At 37.6% G+C, this 23,502-nt stretch overlaps 1 protein-coding gene across 1 annotated transcript in view; it reads left to right on the top strand.

Moving 5' to 3' along the window:
* Positions 1–23,502, top strand: part of PIK3C2G (phosphatidylinositol-4-phosphate 3-kinase catalytic subunit type 2 gamma) — a gene marked incomplete at both ends in the record, with an annotated part of 207,943 nt that overhangs the window by 84,201 nt on the left and 100,240 nt on the right. Inside the window, 2 exons of the mRNA XM_080619939.1 lie at positions 9,056–9,149; positions 10,321–10,415. Coding sequence (XP_080476065.1) covers positions 9,056–9,149; positions 10,321–10,415 — 189 coding nt within the window. The remainder of the gene's footprint in view (positions 1–9,055; positions 9,150–10,320; positions 10,416–23,502) is intronic.

A 23,502-nucleotide genomic window follows, 5' to 3' on the forward strand; every position in this document is an offset into this window, starting at 1 on the left:
CACGAGGATGGTCAGGGGACTGGAGCACCTCCCGTATGAAGATAGGCTGAGAAAGTTGGGGCTGTTCAGCCTGGAGAAGAGAAGGCTGCGTGGAGACCTCATAGCAGCCTTCCAGTATCTGAAGGGGGCCTATAAGGATGCTGGGGAGGGACTATTCATCAGGGACTGTAGTGATAGGACAAGGTGTAAAGGGTTAAAACTTAAACAGGGGAAATTTAGATTGGATATAAGGAACAAGTTCTTTAACGTAAGGGTAGTAAGGCAATGGAATGGGTTAGGAAGTTGTGAATGCTCCATCCCTGGTGGTGTTCAAGGCCAGGTTGGATGAGGCCTTGGGTGACATGGTTTAGCATGAAGTGTCCCTGCCCATGGCAGGGGGTTAGAGCTAGATGATCTTAAGGTCCTTTCCAACCCTAACTATTCTATGATTCTATGATGTGCTACTAAACATGCTAATATTTTGTGTATGTAGATGATAACTGTACTTACAATTTTGTGTCAGGTTATCTTGCTATTCAAATTATAAAAAATGAAACCCTTAATATATTCATTAACCGAAATAGTAGAATGTTTTCTCTAACCTTGTTTTTCTGGCACATCTAAAGTACATTTGCAGCCCTGTGAGATATTATGGCTAGGAATCAGGAAATCATGCTAGAATCAGTAAGCAGTCACCAAAGAAGGTATGTAATTTTCCAGCTTTGTGCATGGCTGCAAACATTCTGAAGAGAGAACTTTTTGATGTAGACAGTGGAGGTGAAGACATAACCTCCCTGGTAGGCTTAATTTTTTCCTAGAAACTTCCTGCTAAATTCTAACTCTGTCATGGCAAGTGCACAGGAACAGACATGCCTTTAAAGCTGTGTGCCAAATCAGGATTTTGAGATCAGACATTAATGTGTCAAAGGGGCTTTGTACTACCTCACTTAATCCTCTGTGTGGAATAGGCAGAGTAGATGAAAATATGACTCCTCCTACTTCTCCTTGACCAGAGAAGATACTCTTTTGCTTATAGCATCTCTCAGCCTTTGATTCTCACAGTATTATTGTTGATTTTTCATGTTATGTGGGAGACTAGCTATTGAGTTTCAGTAGTTAGGATATGTACCAATATATGCGAAACTCACTTTCTAATAATTACAATAAAGTGTGATAGCTTGAAGCCAGATTTTGTTTTTGCACCTTTGAAAACCAAATTGATTTAGAATTTTTGAGTCAGATTGTCATTGTCTTAATAAAAGCAGAATTTAAACTGTTCCCTGAGCGTCTACAATGGAATGCCCAGTAGAGTATTTATCAAACAGATACAGCTAGAGTATATCTTGCCTGTTTACATCTTACTTGGTGTAAAAGGCTGTAATTGTATAATAGTATGGACAGCAACACAGGCTTCTACAAAGAAATAAGAGCAAAGTAGCAGCCTATAATTAATTTGATGCACAGAACACACTATTGATAAAGCTTTAACACTGCTTTGTAGTGACGTACATGAAATTTAGTGATAACTTCTGTGGGGATGTATGAATATGTTCACTTAAGCAGAAGAATGTTTGTATTTCCTTCTTTCCCCCCCCCCACCCCACCCACTTTTTAACTATTTCTGGCTTTGTTGGTGATAAATATGAAGTTGCTACAGCAGACAGCTATAGCAGGACAACTAACAATGGACGGCTATGTAGGATATGGCATGCTTTCTGTACATAAACGTGCAATCTAATCAGAAGGCTTAGTCTCTAAATAATCAAGTTTTCATTTTTTCTTCTTTTGTTTTAATGTAACAGGGAGCAAACTTTGTGTCTTGGGTGGGAAGAACACTCTAAATCATACAGGTTTCAAATGCAAAACTGCTTTCTGTTAATTTCTTCCTACTCTTGTTCTCTTATAGGATATGGTTCACCATATGGTCTCTGACATCTTATTGCTAGTTGTTTTAGTCACGACTTCTTATAGAAAATGTAAGCATTACTTAAAAGTATTTTCTGTGAGTAAATTCTATAGATTGAGCTGGCCATCAGTCAGCCAAGGCAATACCTAATGTATCTGACCATGAACTTTGCAATGTGTGGGAACGGGATACGTTCACATGTCTTATGAGGAATGAATATATTACTCTTTTTCAACTGGATATTTTGAAAATCCAGTGTCCTTCTTACTGACAGTATTTGTTATCTTTCTGTACTTTCTTTTAGTCCTTGCCATTTTCTAATCTTCTTACACTCGCACAGTGTTTGCTTTAAAAGCCCTCAAAGGAATGAAAACAATGACCAACAGAAAGCGAATAAGCCCTGCTAATGTGTGCTAAAACTAAAGGAATTCGTTAATCATTATTATATAAGTTTCTTCTCTCTTCCTGTCTAATTAGTTTTAAAATAGTTAAATGGCCAACCAAAACTTATCTGTCTATTCTTTTAAACAGTTCATAGAATCATAGAATGGTTTAGATTGGAAGGGACCTTAATGATCATCTAGTTCCAACTGTCCTGCCATGGGCAGAGATGCCTTTCACTAGAGCAGGTTGCTCAAAGCTCCATCCAGCCTGGCCTTGGACACTTCCAGGGATGGGACATCCACAGCTTCTCGGGGCAACCTATTCCTGTGTCTTACCATCCTTACAGTAATAACTAATAATAATAACTAACTTCCTAATAACTAATCTAAATCTACCCTCTTTCATTTTAAAGCTATTACCCCTTGTCCTGTCACTGCTTGCTCTTATAAAAAGTACCTGTCCAGATTTCTTGTAGGCCTGGTAGAACTTCATAAGGTTTGCAGAGACCCACCTCTCAAGCCTGTAAAGGTCCCTATGAGTGGCATCCCTTTCCTCCAGCATGTCAACTGCACCACACACTTTGGTGTCATTAGCAAACTTGCTAAAGGGTGTGCTCAATCCCACTGTCCATGTCACCGACAAAGATGTTAAACAGCACCAGTCCCAGTATTGACCCCTGATGAGCACTGCTCATCACTGTTTTCCACTTGGACATCGAGCCATTGACTACAACTCTGTGAAAGCAGCCATCCATCCAATTGCTTATCCACTGAGTGGTCTCTGTGAAATCCATGCCTCTCCAGTGTAGAGGCAAAGATGTGCAGGACAGTGTCAAATGGTTTGCACAAGTCCAGGTAGATGATGTTAGTCGCTCTTTCATTATCCACCAACGCTGTCATCCTGTCACAGAATGCCACCAAATTTCTGCGGCATGATTTGCCTTAGTGAAGCCATGTTGGCTGTCACCAATCACCTCCTTATTGTCCATGTGCTGTAGCATAGTTTCCAAGTGGATTTCCTCCATGATCTTACCAGGCACCAAGGTGAGACTGACTGGCCTGTAGTTCCCCAGATCTTTCTTTTTCCCTTTGTGAAAATGGGGACTGTTTCCTCTTCTTAAGGCTGCCATGACTTCTCAAATTTGATAGATAATCAGTGATGTGGTAGCCTTTACTAAATCGAGGGTGGGGTGGTTTTTTTGTTTTTAGATATTATCTTAATTCCGGTAGGTTTACTAGCTCAGACTCCCTTGTTTCTACCAGTCTTAATAGCATGCATTTTGTGGGACTAGAGTCTTTTTTTTGAAAATGCAACAGAACTTAAAATGTAAAGGGAATTGCAGAAATTTGTGGTATGTTTTCGGCCTCTAACTTAAAAGACGGGTCATGAAAAGCCATGCTGTTCTTTACAGAGATCCTCACGTGTGAGAAGATATAGTGAGCTGTACAGTTCCATTTACCTGACAAATATTTTCCAGCCTGGGGTTGAGACAGTGCAATAAAATTAGGATAATAATGCTGTTAAAAATTAAATGCACATCTATTTCTCATTTACAATCAAGTCACCACTGGCAGATGCTAAAGTCTCAGGAGAATTTCACTAATCCACAAGATGCCTCAGCAGCACTTAGTTTTCTGTTTGAATCTGATTTAGCTGAAAAGTACATCTAGACAAATAGCTCCCTATTGGCTACCTATATGAAAAGAATTAAAGTTGTTGCTACCTCTAAAGCATATTGTAATCTATGCTCATCCAGCTCAAAACTGAACTTACAGAAACCATCTTAAAGTCTCAAGGGAGACCTAACAATCTACTAAGGGGAAATCTGAAGTCATGCATAGAGTGGCCTATTGCTAAGAACTGGACTCTGCAGCTATTATTTGCATATTGTTTATTTTTCAGTAGTGTCCCTGAGTGTGTAAACCTGGAACAAACTTGTAAGAAGTCACAGTCTTTGTTGTGGAGTACTCATTACCTGAAGAGAAAACAAATAAAATTGGCCAAAAGGAGAAAGCTACGATATATTACAATGCAGACAAGCAAGTAAATGAGGAACACTGTAGCTCTATTTACTTATTTATTGACCAGTAGGTTTGTTTTTTTCAAGAAAAAAAAAAAAACAACAGCTGGAAGTAAGTGGAAACTTGGATGAAAGCTACCATAAAGAGTGAGACATACAAGCATTGTTAAAGGTTTTTGGCTTCAGTTGCATTTTTTTCTAGCTAAATTATCAGAGATTTTGGTAGCAACCATAAAACAGCTAGGGAAGAGGAGTGCCTTAATCTCCTGCCTCTCTGAAGCTGTTATCAGCAGCCACATGTCAGGAACCTGATAAATCCATGGTTCAAATCCTTTGCAAAATTGATCTGATACAGATTAGCTGTGATACAGATGAGCTCCTCTTTCTTCGAAGAGTACCCTTAAAGAGTGGAATATTGAATTTGTTGTAGTACAGTCATCTTGCTTCTATGCTTCTAGAGTTTTCATTATGTGTAAATAGTTACGTATTCACTGTAGCAAGCCCTGGAAATCCGCTGTCCTTTAAAATGAAACAAAAATGTGCACCAAACGGAGGTGTTTTTCTCAGGCCTAAAGTGATTTCTCTTGCATTGGGTCAGAGAGCCAAAAAATCAATTAATTGCACCTATAATTGAGACTAATTTATGGATTACTAAAATTAGATTTGATGCAGTGCTCAAAAGTTTGAGAGATTATTCACTGGAATTAAACCCTCTAGCCCTAATTAATTACCAGACTACAAGTTGGTGTAGTTTCCAGGCAAGTGAAGTGTAGGATTTTTTACTCAGATCTGCTTTAGACCTTGCCCTATTACTGGGTTTTAGCAAATAAACTGATGTATATAAGCATGAATAGCATAAGCATCAGGAAATACAAGTTGAGTTTATACGTATTTGCTGTAGTTCTAGTGTTCCTGATCATGTTAAATGTTTGCTCAAATTCAAATGTAAGGGTAAACCAAACAAAATATTGTACCTGTCGTCCTGTCCAACACTGGAATTCAAGACAAGAGTGGATACTGCATCTGGGGCTTAACGAATTGTCAGGTAGTTAATGTGTTAACTACCCATTCTTTCACAAATATTCAAAGCTGACCTCAGTAGTTACGAGCTGAAAGAAGCAGTTTAGTAATCATGACCAACAAATTACCAAAACCCTCAGTAAATTTGCAGACAACACCAAGTTGAGTGGGAGTGCTGATCTGCTGGAGGATAGGAAGGCTCTGCAGAGGGGTCTGGACAGGCTGGATCAATGGGCTGTGGCAAATGGTATGAGGCTTAACAAGGCAAAGTGCCAGGTCCTGCACTTGGGCCACAACAACCCCATGCAATGCTCCAGGCTTGGGGAAGGGTGGCTGGAAAGCTGCTCACGATACCTGGGGATACTGATTGACAGAGCTGAACATAAGCCAGCTTTTGCCCAGGCAGTCAAGAAGGCCAATGGCATCCCGGCCTGTAACACCAATAGCATAGCCAGCAAAGCAAGGGCAGTGATCATCCCCCTGTAACTGGGCACTGGTGAGGCTGCAATTCAAACACTGTGTTTGATTCTGGGCCCCTCACTACAAGAAAGACATTGAGGTGCAGGAATGGGTCCAAAAAAGGGCAATGGAGCTGGTGAAGGATCTGGAGCACAAGTGTGATGAGGAGCGGCTGAGAGAACTGGGGGTGTTTAGTCTGAAGAAGAGAAGGCTCAGGGGGGACCTTATCTGAAAGGAGGTTGTAGTGAGGTGGGGGCCAGTCTCTTCTGCCAAGTAACAAGTGACAGGATGAGAGATAATGGCCTCAAGCTGCCCCAGGGGAGGTTTAGGTTAGATATTAGGAAAAATTTCTTCACTGAGGGGGTGCTCAGGCATTGGAGCAGGCTGCCCTGGGAAGTGGTGGAATCACTGTTCCTGGAGGTGTTAAAAAACTGTGTAGATGAGGTCCTTAGTGACATGGTTTAGTGGTGGTCTTGGCAGTCCTGGGGTAATGGTTGGACTTGATCATCTTAAAGGCCTTTTCAAACCTAGTTGAGTCTATGATTCTATGAAAATCTCAAGAAGAGTGACAAGAGCCATGTTTCCCAACGGAAACTAACCTGTAGGTGTTTCACCTCAGTGCCTATGCATTTGAGCTCATCATTATTCTAATCACATCTAAAGATACTTTTGCTAGCTTAGGTGTAGCCCCAGTTTTGACTTGGAGCAAATTAATTCTAAACAAATCAAATATTAATGGTTGAATTTTCTGTAAAGGTTGGGATTAAAATAATTTTATTGTTCTTTGTTTAGCTGTAAAAATGTAGGCTTTTCATAATAGCATTGTATATATTCAAATGTTGGGTACTAGTAAAGACAAGCAGTAACTAAATAATATTTTTCTGCTTGCCTTAGTGCCTGTATAGGGCATAATTTACTGTTCAGTAACCTGTTGAACTAGGTGAGAAGGGAAAAGGAAAGACCACATTATCTATACATGCTTGACACAAACCTGTAGAGCAGTTGCATAACTAGAAGATAGGATGATATGAAAGGGGTTTTTTTCTTTTAGTATGCAGTCCTCCTTCGAATATGTTTTGTTCTAAATAGCCATGTGAATATTCAAGTAACAGCTTCATATTCCTAATAGGTTGCCTGGAATAAATAAATAAATAATCCTGGCAAGATAGGGTAATTTGGGGCTATCATGATAATTTATTTATAATGTATTCCCTCTATCCCCATCAAGGCCCTCTTAGCATTATGCAAACAATTATGAACTGTATTAAAAACATAATCAAATATGTACCACAACAGACAAAATAATAAAGTTAGAGCTGAGCTGCGTGGTTAAAAGGGGATTGGAAAGTGCTAGAGGTGGCAGCCAATTTCAGCACTGAAAGCAAAGCCTTTCAAGCAAGTCCAACTGTTACCTGTTTTTTTTTCCAAATATCCACTTCTTTTGACAGCCTGTAGTTAATCTGGTGATCAAAGTGTGCATATTGTTCTGCTTCAGCTTGTTTTATTGAACTTAAAAGCTCAAGTTCAGAGCTGCAGGTGCCACTATACTTCTGAGCACTTACCTTTATAATTTCTTCTCTTTCTCTGTTGATAGAAATGAGCAATCATTGCTGCAAATGTGGTACTCTCTCCAATGTTTCATTTCTGATTTATTTTTCTAGTGGGTATATCATTGTCAAGAGGGGCTGGATGGGGAGCCTGGAAAAGTCTGGTTTAGTGTTGAGTTCATAAAGCAGTAATTCTGGTGGCTGAGTTACACCTGCTGCCATACGTGATGATTCTGATTTCAAAGGAGTTTCTCCAGCATGAATTGACAGGGTAATCTCTGTCCTTCAGCTATCGTTATATCGTTATTATGTATGCCTAGACTGCCAAATCTCAAAAGAGCTGAATAGCCATATCAGTTCAGAGGCAAGGGATTCACTGCTTTTTGTGGGGAAGGTACTTGCCCTCAGAGAACTGGATCAAAGCACAGCAGCTCTTTCAGACATCTAATTGATTGTAGTGCTGTTTGAAGACATTTTTGCCTCTTAGACAGAGATGACCATTCTTATGGCTCTGGTAGCTGAAAGGTCTGTGTAAACATTTCCAAACTGCTCAGGAGAAGACAGAAAAGATTGGATGAGCTTCAAGTGCTAACACATAGTTAAGGGTGTCAGCACAGAAGAGCACGTTTCTTTCCTTGTGAAAGCGGGACCGTAGCAGAACTGTGAACCAATGTAGGCAACTTCTGTGTACATGAAATTCTCCCTTTATCACGATTAATGTCACAAATGCAACACATTTAAAAGGTGGAAATTGTTTTTGTATTTTATTTTTTCAGAAAAAGTCCTTAAAAGATTATTTTTCAGAAATGTATACAGAAACACTGTATACTTTTTGTCTTTTTTTCTGAAATGAGAACAAATGTTCTGTTAAGAGTCAGTTTTGATCAGTCAGGTTACATCAAGTTTTCATTTTTTTTCTTATTTAAAGACAATGTTTTGACCAGCTATATTATCTAGCCTGCTGTCCCTTTTTTAATCATTGCTGCTACACTGTGTTTTCCTCTTTTATCATTTTTGTGGTTACAGCTCCATCGCAAAATCTATATTAGGCTACAGCTACTCTGACTTCAACCAGAATTTGTTAAGAATACAGCTTATGCTGAATACTCAATCATTTTCCCATCAGAAACGGCTTTTTCACTGACTTGGTGCGTTTATGGGGGAAGGTGTTGATTTTTTACTGAATTTTCCTTTAGGAAAGCTAAAAAGCAAACACGTTTTCCATTTCAAAATCACTTCTGTTTAAAAAATATTTTTTAGTGTATTATGATATGAACCAGAAAAGCTGACATTGGAATAAATTATCAAGAATGAACCATTTTTATGTTGGAAATTTCAAGCTTTTATGTTGTTCAAAAAAAGAGAAGTCCTCAGGTGACTGTTAAAAGTTCCCATGGCACAGAAATTTTCTATTTCAGGTAAGTAAGAGCAGCAAAAGAAGATCCATAATTTGCTTCATATCTCAGAAAATTGTAATACATGATAGCTCAAATTAAAAAAGGTATTTGAAGATCAAGGTTGGGGGCTTTTTCCACTGTATGACACTGTAACAGTCAATCCAATTAAGTTATCTGCTGTGTGTTTCTTGACTCTTGCTACGGTAGAGCGAATGAATTGATTTTTTTTCTTATTCCATTTTGAGAAAAAAAAGCTGGTTTTCTAACATTTTGTATCACTGAGAGCTCAGGAGAGTTGCAGTGGTTCAGTAGCTCTTAATGATACCTATTTATTTTGCTCTAGTTTTCCAGATAAAGATATTCGCAGAACAGCAGTCCAACAAATAGAAAATATGTCAAATGACGAATTGTTAGAATACCTCCCACAGCTGGTTCAGGTAAGGAACAAATTGATAGCCAAAGAAGTCTTCTGTCTAGATCAATAACTTCATTAAATACTTCTTATTCTTTCTGTTTGATTGATACATTGTAAGAGGAATAAAAGAAAATGTTGGTCAGCTGATGCAATCATTGAATTAACAACAAGGCTGAGATATAGACTGTTTTTCACTCAAGAGAATGTGAGTGTATTGGCATGTTGATTGAACTTTTCTGTATACTAAAAGGAGGTATTTTCAAGTAATAAAGACAAATAAAAACGGCATCTGAACAAGAGAAATGCTTCTATGACCACTAAACCAGGGGCTGGTGGTTGTAGGGCTTTGTTGCAGTCAAGGAAGCAAATAGTGTTTCAATAAATCACAGTTTTCTTAATATCATGTATAAGTGGAAAATCCTTGTCAGCACAGAGTAACTAGGGAAATTTGGGTATGGAATTGCCTCTTTGTAGATGTACATTGTATTTCAATAGACTTTAATGTTTTACGAGTTATGGGCCCACTGCTTCCAAAGCAATCACTTTGTGGCTGAGTAGTTGTGTTGCAGTTAAGGAGAAACTATTGAAACTTTTATCCTCTTACTTTGTAACACTGTGCGCATGGATTGCTTACTGTTTTATGTTCCAGAGTTTGTCAGGGGGGGTTATGTATTTTAAAATGTGTATTTATATAAATTACACATATATACACGTATCTATGTAGATGTACATGTATCTTTACATAGATATATACACATACATGTGTTAATATATATATGTAATCCGCTAATCCACTACTGTGAAGCAGTAGAATCTGTACAGCTTTATAGCTTTCACAAACTGGCACACTTATATGATCTTTCACTTTCCACAGCTTCTGTTTCACAAATAAGTTAATTTGGCAAACCAGGTAATCTGATATAAATTTAAATATAGCATTGATAGTTTTAAGTGGGGGAAGAAAAGCTACATGTTTACAAATACGTTAACACAGAATCAGGATGATATCTGTCTGTTTTACAGATCAGTGGCAGACGCTTGTGCCTGATGTTTCTTTCTCTTTGCATTACTAGGGAGTTCTCCATATGTTGGATTACTTCATTCAAACTAAGGACTTTCTGATTAATTTTGTTATAAAGGGAAGACAATAAAGCCAACATGCAAGTGATTCTTATTATTAATTTATCTGTTAGGTGCTCAAGTTTGAGTGGAGTCTTGAAAGCCCTTTAGTGCAACTGCTGCTGAATCGTTCCCTCCAGAGCATCCAAGTGGCCCATCAGCTTTACTGGTAAGTGTAGTTTCTCGCTACTCGTGTGGTGAGGGACGGAAGCACTAGTTCCCTCCGAACTAGGGCTGAGACATAGAGCATTCATGGAATGCGGGTCATCAACGATTTATTGCGTAGTTACAACTCTTTATATTTGCCGCCTAAGCACCTCCCCAGGGTCAGCTGGTTCCTGTCCCTCCTGGCAACCTCCCGTCCGTGCACCAATCCCTACAGTAAGATCATTTACTGTTACTACCATAGTAATTTTCTGTTACAGAGAGCTTTATCCATGATTCTTTTTGTTTAAAACAAACAGAAAACCTAAAGTTTTGCTCGTTTTTCATCCCCCTTTCAGTACTGGGTATGGGTAAATTGTATAAAACCTATGTATCTCTACTTTCATCCTGCCCCTGTGTGGTGGTGCGCCACCCTTTAGATGAATACTGTTGACCAAGACTAAGAGGAGATCCAGCTGTACTTAGGCTCCGTCAGGAGTTTAGAAAGCAAGGAGGTCTGTTCTGAACCTCATGATTCAACAGGAGGGTATCCTTTGCCCTTTGTGCCTTTGAGCTCTGTATCAATCATCTTTAGCTCAATTTTACCTCAATTTTCCTCTGCATGCTTCATCCACCTAGTGAGTAATAGAGTGAACCCTCCGTTCAATTCTGTTTAGTTATGCCTTTATAAATCACATTAAAACTGCTCTTGCTAATACCTCCAGTGGTCATTCTTTGAGTGACCGTAAACCACTAATTTCATAACACCCTGGCAGGAAGGAGGGGGGAAGTTCTGTTCATTTAAGCGGGATATCATTTGTATTTTTTTGTATTTTCTGGTTTGAGCCAAAAATAATCTTCCTCAAACTTTGCAAGTTCCAAGCAGCATTGGCTTACTTATAAAGGATCCTGCTTTTTTGATTTCACTGACCTCTCCTGAAGTTGTCAGACTTCTTGAGTGTCAAAGTGTCTCTCTTACCCTTTGCGTATCAGTCTGATTCATGATGGTAGAGTTTCCAATAGGTCGTTTTCATGACTGTGAAGATGTACTACTCCTGACAGTAAGTGCTGTTCACCATACTTCTACAATGTAATGACCTCTCTAAATGTATTATTGCATGCAGTGGTTATTCTGTTTGCTGTGCTGTTATGTCAAGGCTCTCTGAATAGGAATGTTGCTTTCTGCCATCTGAACAACAGCTCTCTGATGTGAAAATCAAACTCTTGGTGTTTTGGGGTTTTTTTTCCATGTTTAATAAGGATGGATGAACTGAGCTTTCATTTACAGTTCAACTGGTTTAGACCCCTTAAAGCAAAAGCTTTCCTTCCTGCACAGGAAAGACAAGAACTTGAAATGAAGTGTGAGGTCGAAAAGAGCAGAGGTCATACTTTCATACCTGCGTGACCTCTGGAAGTGTTAGTGGGGAGAAAATAGAGTTATTAATGTGTTTGTTTCACTGAAATGAGTAGGATAACAATAACATGCCTAAGGAGTCTATCTGTCAAATAAAGAGGAAACACATTTAACAAGCCATTTTGCTGGCAGTGCCTGAAATAGGCCTGAGACGATTTCTACTATCTTATATTAGACTTAGTCATACTGATTGTAAAATGTCCAGTCTAGAGTTCTGAAATGTGCCCAAAGAGTTAGTAGTTTTCCTGTCCAATTAGAAATTATTTCGAGATTTCAGCAGACAGTGGGAATATCATCAGTTTGCTTCTGTCTTCTTTAATTCCTCTCTTCTTCTTGGAACTAAATTGACTAAGTATCTGTGGTCATCTTCCTCTTTACTTTGCAACACAGATCTGTGTAGATCCCCATTTCTTTCCCAAATGTTGCTCAATCTATCTAATACTGTAATCTTGTGTAATACAGAGCAGATATTCCATCCTTAATAATAGATGTCCTTATCTGCCATGGCACAGTTTAATGTGGCAAAGTATATTTATTTTATATATAGCTTAATATATTGCATAACTATTCATACAAGCATAAAATAGAATACTTCTAAATGTTCACTATATTCTCTGCCTTTCTGTTGATAGTAGCCCTGTTCATGCTAGGTACCTCTTTTATTTAGTTTTTTTTGTTCAAATGTTTCAGTCTAAACTGAAAACTTTAATATGGCACACATCTTTTAAAACTTTGCTTCTTTTTTGCTTAAAATTTCTCTTAAAATTTTGCCTTTTTTTTTTTTTTCTAAATATTTCTCTTAAAATTTTTGCTTCTATACCCTTTTTTTTGTTTCCTTTGGTTACTCTGTTCCATCATATTCTTCAGTAAAAAACTGTTTTCTGCCTAACATTTCATTTAAAGTAATTATTAATATTCCTGTTCCAGTATTATAAAAGACAATTTCTCAAGTCATAAATTCTACTTACAAAATTTAACAGTTAATTTCATAGTTCTTACTAATAAAGCCTTAATTAAAGTTTGCTTTCACAAATTGAATTCCAATCTTCATAAAAGTAATGGAAATCAGAGAGGATTTTTCTATTTATTTCTAAATAGATTTTAAAAGAAGTTCAATGATCTAACAATGTGGGGAACAGGTGTGCATGTACAATCATGTAAGATTAAGAACTTTTAAGAAATGCAGTTATTCTCAAGTGTTACATTTTGTTTCATTACCAAATTAGCAATCAAGAAGCATGGACTGGGAAAACCAAACTTTAGTAAAAAGTTCATACTTATTTTTAATTGTAGTGAATGACATTACTATCCCACTATTAAATGATACAACATTGTGCACAGTGTGCCAGCCCAAAATAAAACATGGAAAGACTCTAATGTAATTCAGAAAAATGGTGATGTGATTTCAGAACCACAGGGGAAAAGTCAACTGATTTTAACTTCCATGTTTTACAACACTACTGTGAATGCAGAAACTAGTTACCAGAAATGGTGTTGGCTGACAACATTAACTTATTTTAATGACAAATATAATAATATCTCTGTGATTTAAAATTTACTCAATTTCCCTGCACATCAGAGATAAGCAGCTACACAACAATGATAAACCTGCTCATCACCTTTTTATTAATAATGTTGGGTAGTAAATTGTCAGCTCCTTTCTATCAAGCAGTGATAAGTTTGTCTGAAGATTTTATTTAAAAAATATGGGACAGTAATTGGCAAAGGTGGACAGAACAGATAGAATACTCAGTTTTGGGGTACTTCTTCAGCTGTTGTAAATCAGTATAGCTTTAGTCCGTTCTTTGCTTCTATTTGCTGCAAATTTGTTGAATTTATTCTGCTAAGTAGAGTGAAAAGGTAATTGATCTTACACCCTCTGTGTGTGTGTTTGTTTCCTTATCGTGTGTAACTCTTCCCCTCTCTAAACTCTTGAGGAATTTGGGCCATCTGCTTCCATCAGTGTTTCAGTTCCACACTGGTACTTTTGAATGCACTCCCTTTCTCAAGGATACTAAAAATTGCCCGTGCATACACTGGCAGCACAGGACCCTTGTACCACTTAAAACCCCTTTTAGTCTTATTTCAAAAGAGTTCCTAATGCCCATGAGGCAGGGGGAACACTGACCCTGCCTCACTGCCTTTTAGAAATTCACTCTAATTCTAGTTTTGAACAAGTTTTCCCATTCCTTGGAGCTATGGTAAGAAGAGAAGTTATTAAACTGATTCTAGCAAAGCAGAAAAGTTGCTTGCGGGGAAAGAAACCTGCTTGAGCCCCTGTAGGCCCTCCTGTTTGCTTAAAGTCTCTGTTTATTTCCTTGCTACTGCATTTCACACACACATGAGGGTTTGTTGTTTTTTTTTTTTTTTTGTCAGCTTCTGTGCTAGGGTTTTAATCCACCCCTGTCTGTCTGCCTCTAGTAGCCTGCCAATTGGTTTCCCACTTGCTTGAGTGTTTTTGCTAGTTTCAGCTCTTTCACAGGTGGCAGCTGCAGCACACAACTGGAACATCTGGCTGGGGCAGCAGCAGGCCAGGAGTGTGTCTCTCAGATGGTAGCCTTCCACGGGAGGATTAGAGTAATGGGGAAAAGTATAGTGTCCTTGAGGATCTGTGGCAGCTGCTTGAAGGTGGTGCTAAGAAAGAGGTTTCATTGTCCTGGAAGAGTGTAGGTGTTTGTAAATTTCGGCGGAGCGTGAGAATCTGGCATGCTTAGCTCAAGAAAACAAACCCAAAGCTGAGGTGAAATCCTTGCTGTAGCCAAAATGTCCTTTTGTAGCTTCTCCTCTAAGTCACTAAATCTTTATCGAACTTTCCTAGTTTACGGCATTTCTCAACTGTATTTTAACTGACAACCAAGAAAGAAGGGAATAGTCTCCTATCTTTGCCAGTACACATCTTGTATGACAAGTAAGAATATGAGATTAAAAAGGAATTGCTAGTGAAACCCAGCACACTGAAAACAATGTGATTAGACTATTGATTTCAAGGCTGGAACATAATATTTTAATTTCATTTTCTACATAAAAAAGAACTGTAAGAAGCAAAAAGAACATAAGCAATGTGTAAAAGTGTGAAAAGACCCTAGTTAAATTCTCTACTACTGGGAGCCTTGTCTCTCAACAGTATGTTTTCCAAAATTGTTATCGCTTAGTTTCATTCAGCACCCCAACATTGGAGCAGTAGATTATTGCTTCATATTTTTTGAAAGGAAGTATATTTTTCACTGTCAAAACTGGTCTGCGTTAACCATAATTTAATTGAAGACTTCAAAAGAACTAATAAATAAAGCAGATACTCATCTGTCCAACACTCCTAATTATCTGAACATTAAACAGGCAGCCATCCTCCAGCTCTTTCTGGAGGACATTATGTTGTCTTTCTCCCAGAGTCAGAAGTTATCAAGTCTGTTAATTATTATTGAACTTCCTAAATAGCTGTGTAGAGCAGGCTGAAAAGCCCAACCCATTAAAATGACCTTAATGTAAATACAAAAGTTGTCTCTTTTGTTTTGTGTTAATTCGGTCCTTTTACTGATCAGAATCAAAAGATCATTTAATCATATCAGTAACTGTGAATACCCACCTTGATTAGTTGTTTTGCTACTCTACATTAGGATTAGAGTCTGGAGTTGCTCAATGTTATAAACCTTCTAATGGTAATGTGTCATTCAACCAAGAGATGATTATAAATTTCATCTGAATTCAGAGTACTTGATGTGATCATCATTGTGGTTTGAACTGCAGAGAACCTCAACCATAGAGGGGATTCATATTCAGGGATTTTAGTTCTGAAATCATAATCCTTACCTATGAAATGCTAATAATTTGGAGACCTTTTTTTCTCTAGTTACTTAAGTTCATAGTAAATAACACCATTAGAACATTATTTTTGTGAGATAATGATTCAACCATCTACTGTGCTAAGTGCTTCATTATTAGCCGTGTGGGACTTGGATTATTGCCTTGGAAAACAGGCAGATAATTGTTTTGTTTACTAATATACAGACTTTAAATTTTGTCAGACTCCAGTTTTAGAATAAGATGGTGTCAAATGAAACAAAGAGATTTTGTTGTGAAGAAGCACAAAGAAGTAGCATAGCTCTTTGTTGGCTTTGACTTTTATTATTTACAGACTGAGTGGACAAATGGTACATTTAAATCAGCAAATCCATGTCTTACATTTAATTCAAATATTATAGATTTTAAGAAAAAAATACTATTTTAGGCTTACTTTCTTCTGGCTCTAAAGAAAGAGGAGTAAACTGGCTGTGACCACAGCTGGAATTGATAAAAGGAGGTACTAGCTGCTGTCAGTGTCTACCTACCCTGGCTCCGTCAATACTGCTCAGTACAAAAGGACTGAGGAGCAAGACCAATTCTGCCATAATTTGTAACTGCTGCCTTTCTCTCTGGCACTGTTTCCAACTGCTTTCTCCAAGATAGATCTTGAACACTGTGAGTATTTCACTCCAGGAACCACCCCTATAAAAGACTAGATGGGCAAATGCGTACTAGCTTTGACATACTCTGTCCTAGAACACAGCTCTTGCATGCTCATACAACATACTTGCATGCTCATGTGAGCCATCTGAGGTAGATAACACTGACCTTCAGTCTCTTTTAATATCTCTACTATTCATGCACCATAACATAACTATCACAGTACTTCTGAAGCTATGGGCTCAAATGCACACACAGAGAATTGTATCTCATTGGTTATGACCACGGGGTGTAGTCCACAGAGCACGAGGGAGACCCAAGGTCCAGTGGCGGAGAGTGAAGATTCATTCTGTGTGCTGCAAATATCACTATGTCTATGCCGTTTGGCTCCAGGTCCAGCAAGTGCTCCATGAGTCTCTTATTTAGTCATGTAAGTGCACCCTAAAGCACAGGCTGACTATGACTGGGATAATTGAAAGGCCTGGATTGCATGCTAGAAATAATACATTCAGGCAAAGCTACACGCAAATTTGCAAGCATATTTGCAACATCTATAAAGTTGCTGTCCATACTGTTCCATGTACAAAGAAGAGAAGTCTGAATCCATGCCTCTTTGCAGTTTATGGGACTTTTTCCATTGACTTTAGTGGCCTTTTAATGAGGCATTTATTCTCTGGGACTAAAAGCGTGATATGTTTTGCTAGAACTAAGTTCACTTATTTAATTTAAACGGCTTTTCATTTAACATTTGTTTGCCAAAGAGCAAAGATGTTGCAGATGCCATGATTTTGCTTTCTAAATTTAAATATTCTAACTAAAATAATAAACATAATTGCAAACACTGTTGGGAAAGGTTAACAACCTGAACATGGCATTTTAAGGTTTTAAATATAAAGAGGGAGTTAGTTTTCCCACCCTTCTAAAAAAATGCCACTTTTAAAAAAAGAAATCCATGTAGCCAGTAACAAAGCAATCAAAGCTATGCTTTTTTGTAATTTAGTGAATATGATATAATCTGGTGAATCCTTGACAAAGTGCATAAACAACAGATGTGTCTGGTTTTAATTATTTTAATGATTCTTAGTAGAATGAATGTGTTCTTGAATATTTAGAAATCTAGGAATGCTGTGTGTTTTTTCAAATTGGGTACAAGCATGAAAAGAAAGAGGTAAGGCACCACTGTGATCGTATATTGAGGTAAGAATGGCGTGAAGCATGGTCGATCACATCATTAATTGTATTTGTTCAGAAAAGTATTCAGTTGCAGTGAAGTTACTGAACATAGAGATAAATGTGTACGTGTGTCTCCTTTGGAACAGGGGAAATTCCATGCCAAAAATCATACTTGAAGAGGATTAACGTTGTTAAGTGCAACATAAAGAAGCCTGTAAATGCCAAAGTTATCAGCGCATGTTACTGTAATGGAAAAAACACCACTACATATGTGTACAAGTGAGCCTACTTACAGTTGAAAAGATAAACTAAAAAAAGATAAAAGATTTCTGAAAAAGAAATTTATAAAGGAGCAACTGGCCTTAATTCTTTTAGCTGCTTCATGATTTATAATGTAACACTGAACAAAACGTTTTTCAGTACATTGTTTTTCCAAACACTGCTTGTCTGATTGATTTTTGTTTTGGCTCCTTTTACATTTAAAAATGTTGAAGCTGACAAATCTAATTTTTCAGTCATGCTGGAAAACTCCCTAGTAGCTTCAAGTCATATCTGTCATAACCCCTCCAATGCTGTAACTGAATATGAAAGATTAGTGTTGTCTTTAGGATATCCACTGTAGAAAGGATTGAACGAGCCATTTTGGTGGTCTGTTACAATGTCGCTTATGCTAGGATTTGATGGATCATAATGACCTGCTTGTGGAGTTGAACAGGACTGAGGAAGCGGAGTGGGTGCTGCTGAGGGAGAGATTCAGAGCAGGGCTCTGTGCAGATGTCACACTAGGCTTTCATCTGTGCCTTTCATCTTTTTTTCCATTAAGAATGTTTTATTGTTGCTTCACTCAAAAACAAAACAGAGCTCCAAAATCTTTCCTGATGGATACCTCACATAATCTTTGCTTGTCCCAGAGGAACATTTGGGGATGTAAACCAGAGTAGCAATAAATCAGGAAAGCTTTTGACAAAACATTCATCCAGTTGTCACTTCAAATGGATAATTTTCAGTCATGAATTTAATAGATGTGGAGAGGTTGTTTTGGTTTTTACACTATGAAGGACTGCTGGGAAAAGATGACTGAAAGAAATCCATGAAGCTATGTCTTTACACTGAAATTTGCTTTAGGTATTCGTTGAGCTAGGCCAATCTATGAAGAGTGACCAATTTTAATAACCTGAAATGTCCAATATTAACAACAGTAGCTGCAATTTAAAGATTATGCAAATTTCTCAAATCAGGCTGTAATGATTTTGAAGAGTGAAATCCTCAGTGGGAAAGTAAACAGCATGAAGAATTTCCTGTGGTTCTCACCTGAGCAGCTGGTGGTGTGTTTCACTGGTTAAATGTTGCCTTGTTCACCCAAGAGCAATCCTGCAGTTGAGAGGGATCCTCCAGCAGGCTGTTTCTCTGCTACCAAAGCCACTGTACCTGATTCTGATTGCTGAGGTGAAATACTAGGAGAGGATGCTTCACTCTAAATTTGTCATATATAACATCTAAAAAGTTTATTTTCTTCATATTTCATGCTTGCACTTTCAGCTTTTAACTTTTGTGAATGTTTGGAAACTATTTCATTGCAATCTCTTTTGTATAGAGCTTTTTCTATAAATGGCAATTATTGTATGCGAAATGAATCTGCAGATGTTTCAAAATTGCATCAGATTATGTAAAACATTTTATAAGTCTGGCTCTGTTATTGGTCTGTTCTCTTTCCAGCTTAGCAAGCTTTTGTGTTTTAATTATGGCTGTTTGAACCAATTTTTGGCAAAATTTGTCTTGAGCTACACTAGATAGTTGTTTTCAATCCACTTTTCTTTAAGCGTGTGTTGCATGGCTCTTACTGCATGACTTGAATAAGTGCAGTGTAGGCTGATTTTCTTAGATTGATGTGTTGGGAATCCTCATTTATAGCTATCATGCAGTTGATCACGGCCTTGTCTGACAGGATTGACTTTAGTGCATCATTCCCATTTCTGACCACTTTCGGTTGACATCTTTTAGGGAAATTATGAATAAACAGGGAGGCTTCAAGTGGATACAGAACATTCAGTGTGATGAATTAGTGGTCATCTTAATGTTGCTGTCAGTTGTGTATTTTCATGGTTGATATTTCAAGGTTTAATGATCATTCTCCACCAGAATGAAAGCTGGGCCTTGGACCAGAAAAAGGAGAATCATGGATTAGACTTTGTTCAATATGATCCATTGGTACATGTTTTAATAGGAAATTACTTTCTGACCAATGGGAATTTTTCTGAGGAAAAAGGTCCTTAATGTAAAACCAAATATAATATTAACAGTTTTTGAAATAAGTGAATAAATAAATAGAATAAAAGGCAGTATTTCCAGGGACGAGATAAAAGGTCCTACCAGGTCAGCTGTGAAGAAATGTTATAATTCAGTATTTCTAGTTATTTGCACATGATGACTATTTCAGTATTAAATTCATAAAACTCATTTGAAAATATTTCCTTAAGCGTTAATTGCTTTCTGAATGCTCACCCATATTAAATACTATATTAGTCTGTAATCATAATGTTGTCATTTGGACGGGGACCAAATTAAAAATAAGCTGAGAGAGGAAAGAAAGCATTGTCAGATGAGTTGTCTTTGCATGGCTCTTTTGCTTGAACACTGCTAACATGTTGTAATAACCTCCTTTTAAGCAAGAGAATTATGCAACAGACCATGTCTCACATTGTCTCATTCAGTGTTTCCTTGGCAAAGAGCCCACTTGGTTGAAACGGATGTATGTTGGACCCTTGAATTAAATAAGACAGTGACCAGTGAATCTAAAAGAATTAATATTTGTTCCAAATCTAAAGTCTGTAAAATTCTACCCAGTAGTTCATACAAGTGGCAGACATCTGAGTCAAGAGACAGCTAAACTGTGCTTTAGCTTTCACTGTAGTGTCTATCAAATACACAGAATTCTGTTTGGTAAAGTTCATGACCTTATTTCTTTGTTTCAGAAAGAAATTCAGGCTACAGGAATTTACTTTTCTCCTTCAAAAGTCCCATTATTCCTGTATAAAGATATTCAGAGGTGTGTTATCACAATATTATATCAATAACAGGTGGCTGGAAGATTAAGGTATAGCAGTTACAAATCTTTCACTGAATTTTTTTGAAGAATATTCATCAAAATCAGAGCTTTTGACAGAAACATTGAGCTCAGATGCACACATTCAGATGGTATATGAAGTGCCAAATGAAGTTTAAAAAAATTCTTAATACTTAGTCACTGAAGATCTGAAAGTAGAGACTTCAGACTGAGCTAACCCCACGAGCATCACCTTGAGCTATTTGAAGTATTTATCTTACTCCCACCATGTATTGTTATAAGTTATCCCATTCATTCTAAAGCAAGTCCCAGCATTTTTTCAACTCAATTTAGGGGAGATGCAATGCGTATTTTAAGACAATCCCAAATATAAAGGTTGTTGTATCAGGTACATCTCCTTTTTGTGTTCATCTGATTTGCTCAATCGTAAACCATTAATGGATTGTCTATTTCTTAGCTTGAAAACACCCCATCTTTTAAACTTAATGATTTGTAAAATACCATTGGTATTTCACCTGTGCTGTATGTCACCTGGCTGCTGTTCACTGATGGCTGTTACTTGAGGGAAAACCTATTTGCTTACATTAAAAAGAAAAAGTTATTAAGTGGAGTGTGGGGTTTAAGACAGTATCACTTGCTGACAGCTTGTATACAGTAAATTATTTGGTTGTAAATTTGATCAAAGCTTCAGTGCTGGAATAGATCCTCGTTTTCGTTTGTCTATCTTTCTTTCAAAGAGCTAATACAAATTACCTCCGCTGAAAATTTTAAGAGGCAGATACAAATTTGTTTCTATTCATACTTTGTTTCTACTCAGTTCAGATTTTAGTAGGCAGTAGCAAAATAACATGCTGGCTGTTGTCTTATCAGAGGAAAAATTAGAGGCCTGAATTTCAAAGGTACATTTGAGCAACAGAAGCAAAGTGCCATGAAACATTTGGAGGTCTAGAGTGGTGCATGTTCTGTTGTGTGGATGAACAGACACTGAAGTAAGGCCAACATCTTTTGTTAGTATTATTAATGATGAGAAGAATTGCAGAGGTGATCAATTTTAAGATGCTTTAGGAGATGGCTTTCAAAGATAGCCTGACCCAAACTAGATAAAGGATTTCTCTACTGCTGACTGTTCTTGCTTCCCTTATAAGGATCTAGATAAACTGTAGTGAATAAGCAAGTAAAAGAAACATCCTATTAATAAAACTAAGAATAGTAAAGCCCTCTCCATTAAAAAGGGGCAGAGCGCTGAAAGAGCTATTGCAATAATAAAACTCAGTAACAAAAATTAAATGGTCTCTTGAATAAAGCAGCAATAGGACATACACAAGTGGATGATGTTTTCAAATTGGCACCATCACTCTCACAAACTGAGATTTCCTTTCTCATCTCGTCTAATAAATGGTTTGGAAAGTTCAGATCCTTAGACATAAAACTCCTAAGTATTTCAGCATAAACAACAAAGCAGCCCTCAACATATCTCTTAATAAAATCCTATTCTATGTTTCTTACTCTTTCTTTTTTTCAGCTTGTGTAGCAGGGCTTATATCAAAGTAGATTAAAAAAAAAAAAAAAAAAGAAAGAAAGAAAAAATGTATCTTTTTTTCCTTACATTAGTGCTTGGGTTTTGTGTTCAGCTTCCTCCAGCAGTAGTTCACAGACTGTCATCCAGTGAAATTAAAATAACTGTTCCCCCAAGTCCTCCTTCTAGTCCATTCCCAGATCAATGCTTTCTCACATGTATGCAGTTGTGTTCTTATTTACAGGTATATGTACACTGGTGCACGTGCTTTCCTTCATGCAGCCTTTATAATCTAATCCTTGGTGTTTCATGTTTGGAAATGGAAAGCTTTCTTCAAGATTCACTTGGAAATGGGTAGAGGATGTAATGCAGTATGCTTCTGGCAGTTGAAAGGGTTGAAACTGGGAATTCCTTCCACTTGGCTCTGCAAACTTTTCTGTCTCTTCTGCTTCAATCCCAGTTCTCCCAAGCTCAGAAGTCTGAGCAGTCTTTACTGCTCAGTAAAGTTTGGTTTGGAAAAGGAGGGAATTGCCACAATATTTCCAGTGACTGCACAAAAGTGTAGAACTGTGAAGTGATAAGAAAGAAGCAGGCTAAGGGGTAGAAAGTAGTCACTGATGGAACTGAGAAGGATAGCAAAGCAAAATATCTTTGTAGGAGGACAGATGCAGAAAAGCAAGAGGAGACCAGAGATAAGTAATACTGAAAGTAATATACTTCTGCTCTGTTCTGTAGGAAACAAAGAGTTCATTTTTCCCAGATATGAAGTTCAGATTCAGCTGAAGAGCTCCTGAGACAACTGGGAGATCTAGAACCATTTCCACTAAAGAACATTATTCCCAAGTATAACCTGCCCCATTACTCCCCCTTCTTTATATAGTATAATTTTGGTTTGAATGCCTGTATTGCTGTGAGTTCCTCTGGAGACCCTTGTGCCTAGGTATGTAACTGCTCTGTGCTTCTATCTCAGTCTGTTATTGATTCTAGAAGGCAGGCAGCCATCAGCCATTTCCTGTCAGAGGAGCCACTGGAGACTCGTACTTGATCATTTCACACAAATTCTGACTCTGATTGAACTGTCCTCCTTTGCCTGACAGCTTTTTTAGGAACCTGAAAGACTGTATGGCAAATAGTGGTAAGTAAGTAGTCAGCTGTTCATTCAGAGAAGGAAGCTCTTAACATTTTTTGCATTGCAAACACACAAGAGAATGTTGTCCAGGCAGTGGCATAGGCAAACCCCCAATCTTTTCTATTCTGTACCCAAGCATAGTTCTGGCTGATGTGATTTAGAGAGTGTAAAGAATAATGTGGAATCTTTGTTCATACCCTAAAATTAATCTATAAGAGTATTTGCTGTTCCTGCAACAGTTGGGCCACAGCTAGAAGTGCTTATAAGAGATTGCTTTTCAGTTGCAGTGCAGTTGATGAGATTGAAGGCAGACCAGAGTGACATTTGCATGTCACTGACATGTGAATTTCTAAGTTATTAGAAATGCAGCTCTTTG

This window comes from Psittacula echo (assembly GCF_963264785.1).
Source record: "Psittacula echo genome assembly, chromosome: 1".
Classification (NCBI taxonomy): domain Eukaryota; kingdom Metazoa; phylum Chordata; class Aves; order Psittaciformes; family Psittacidae; genus Psittacula; species Psittacula echo.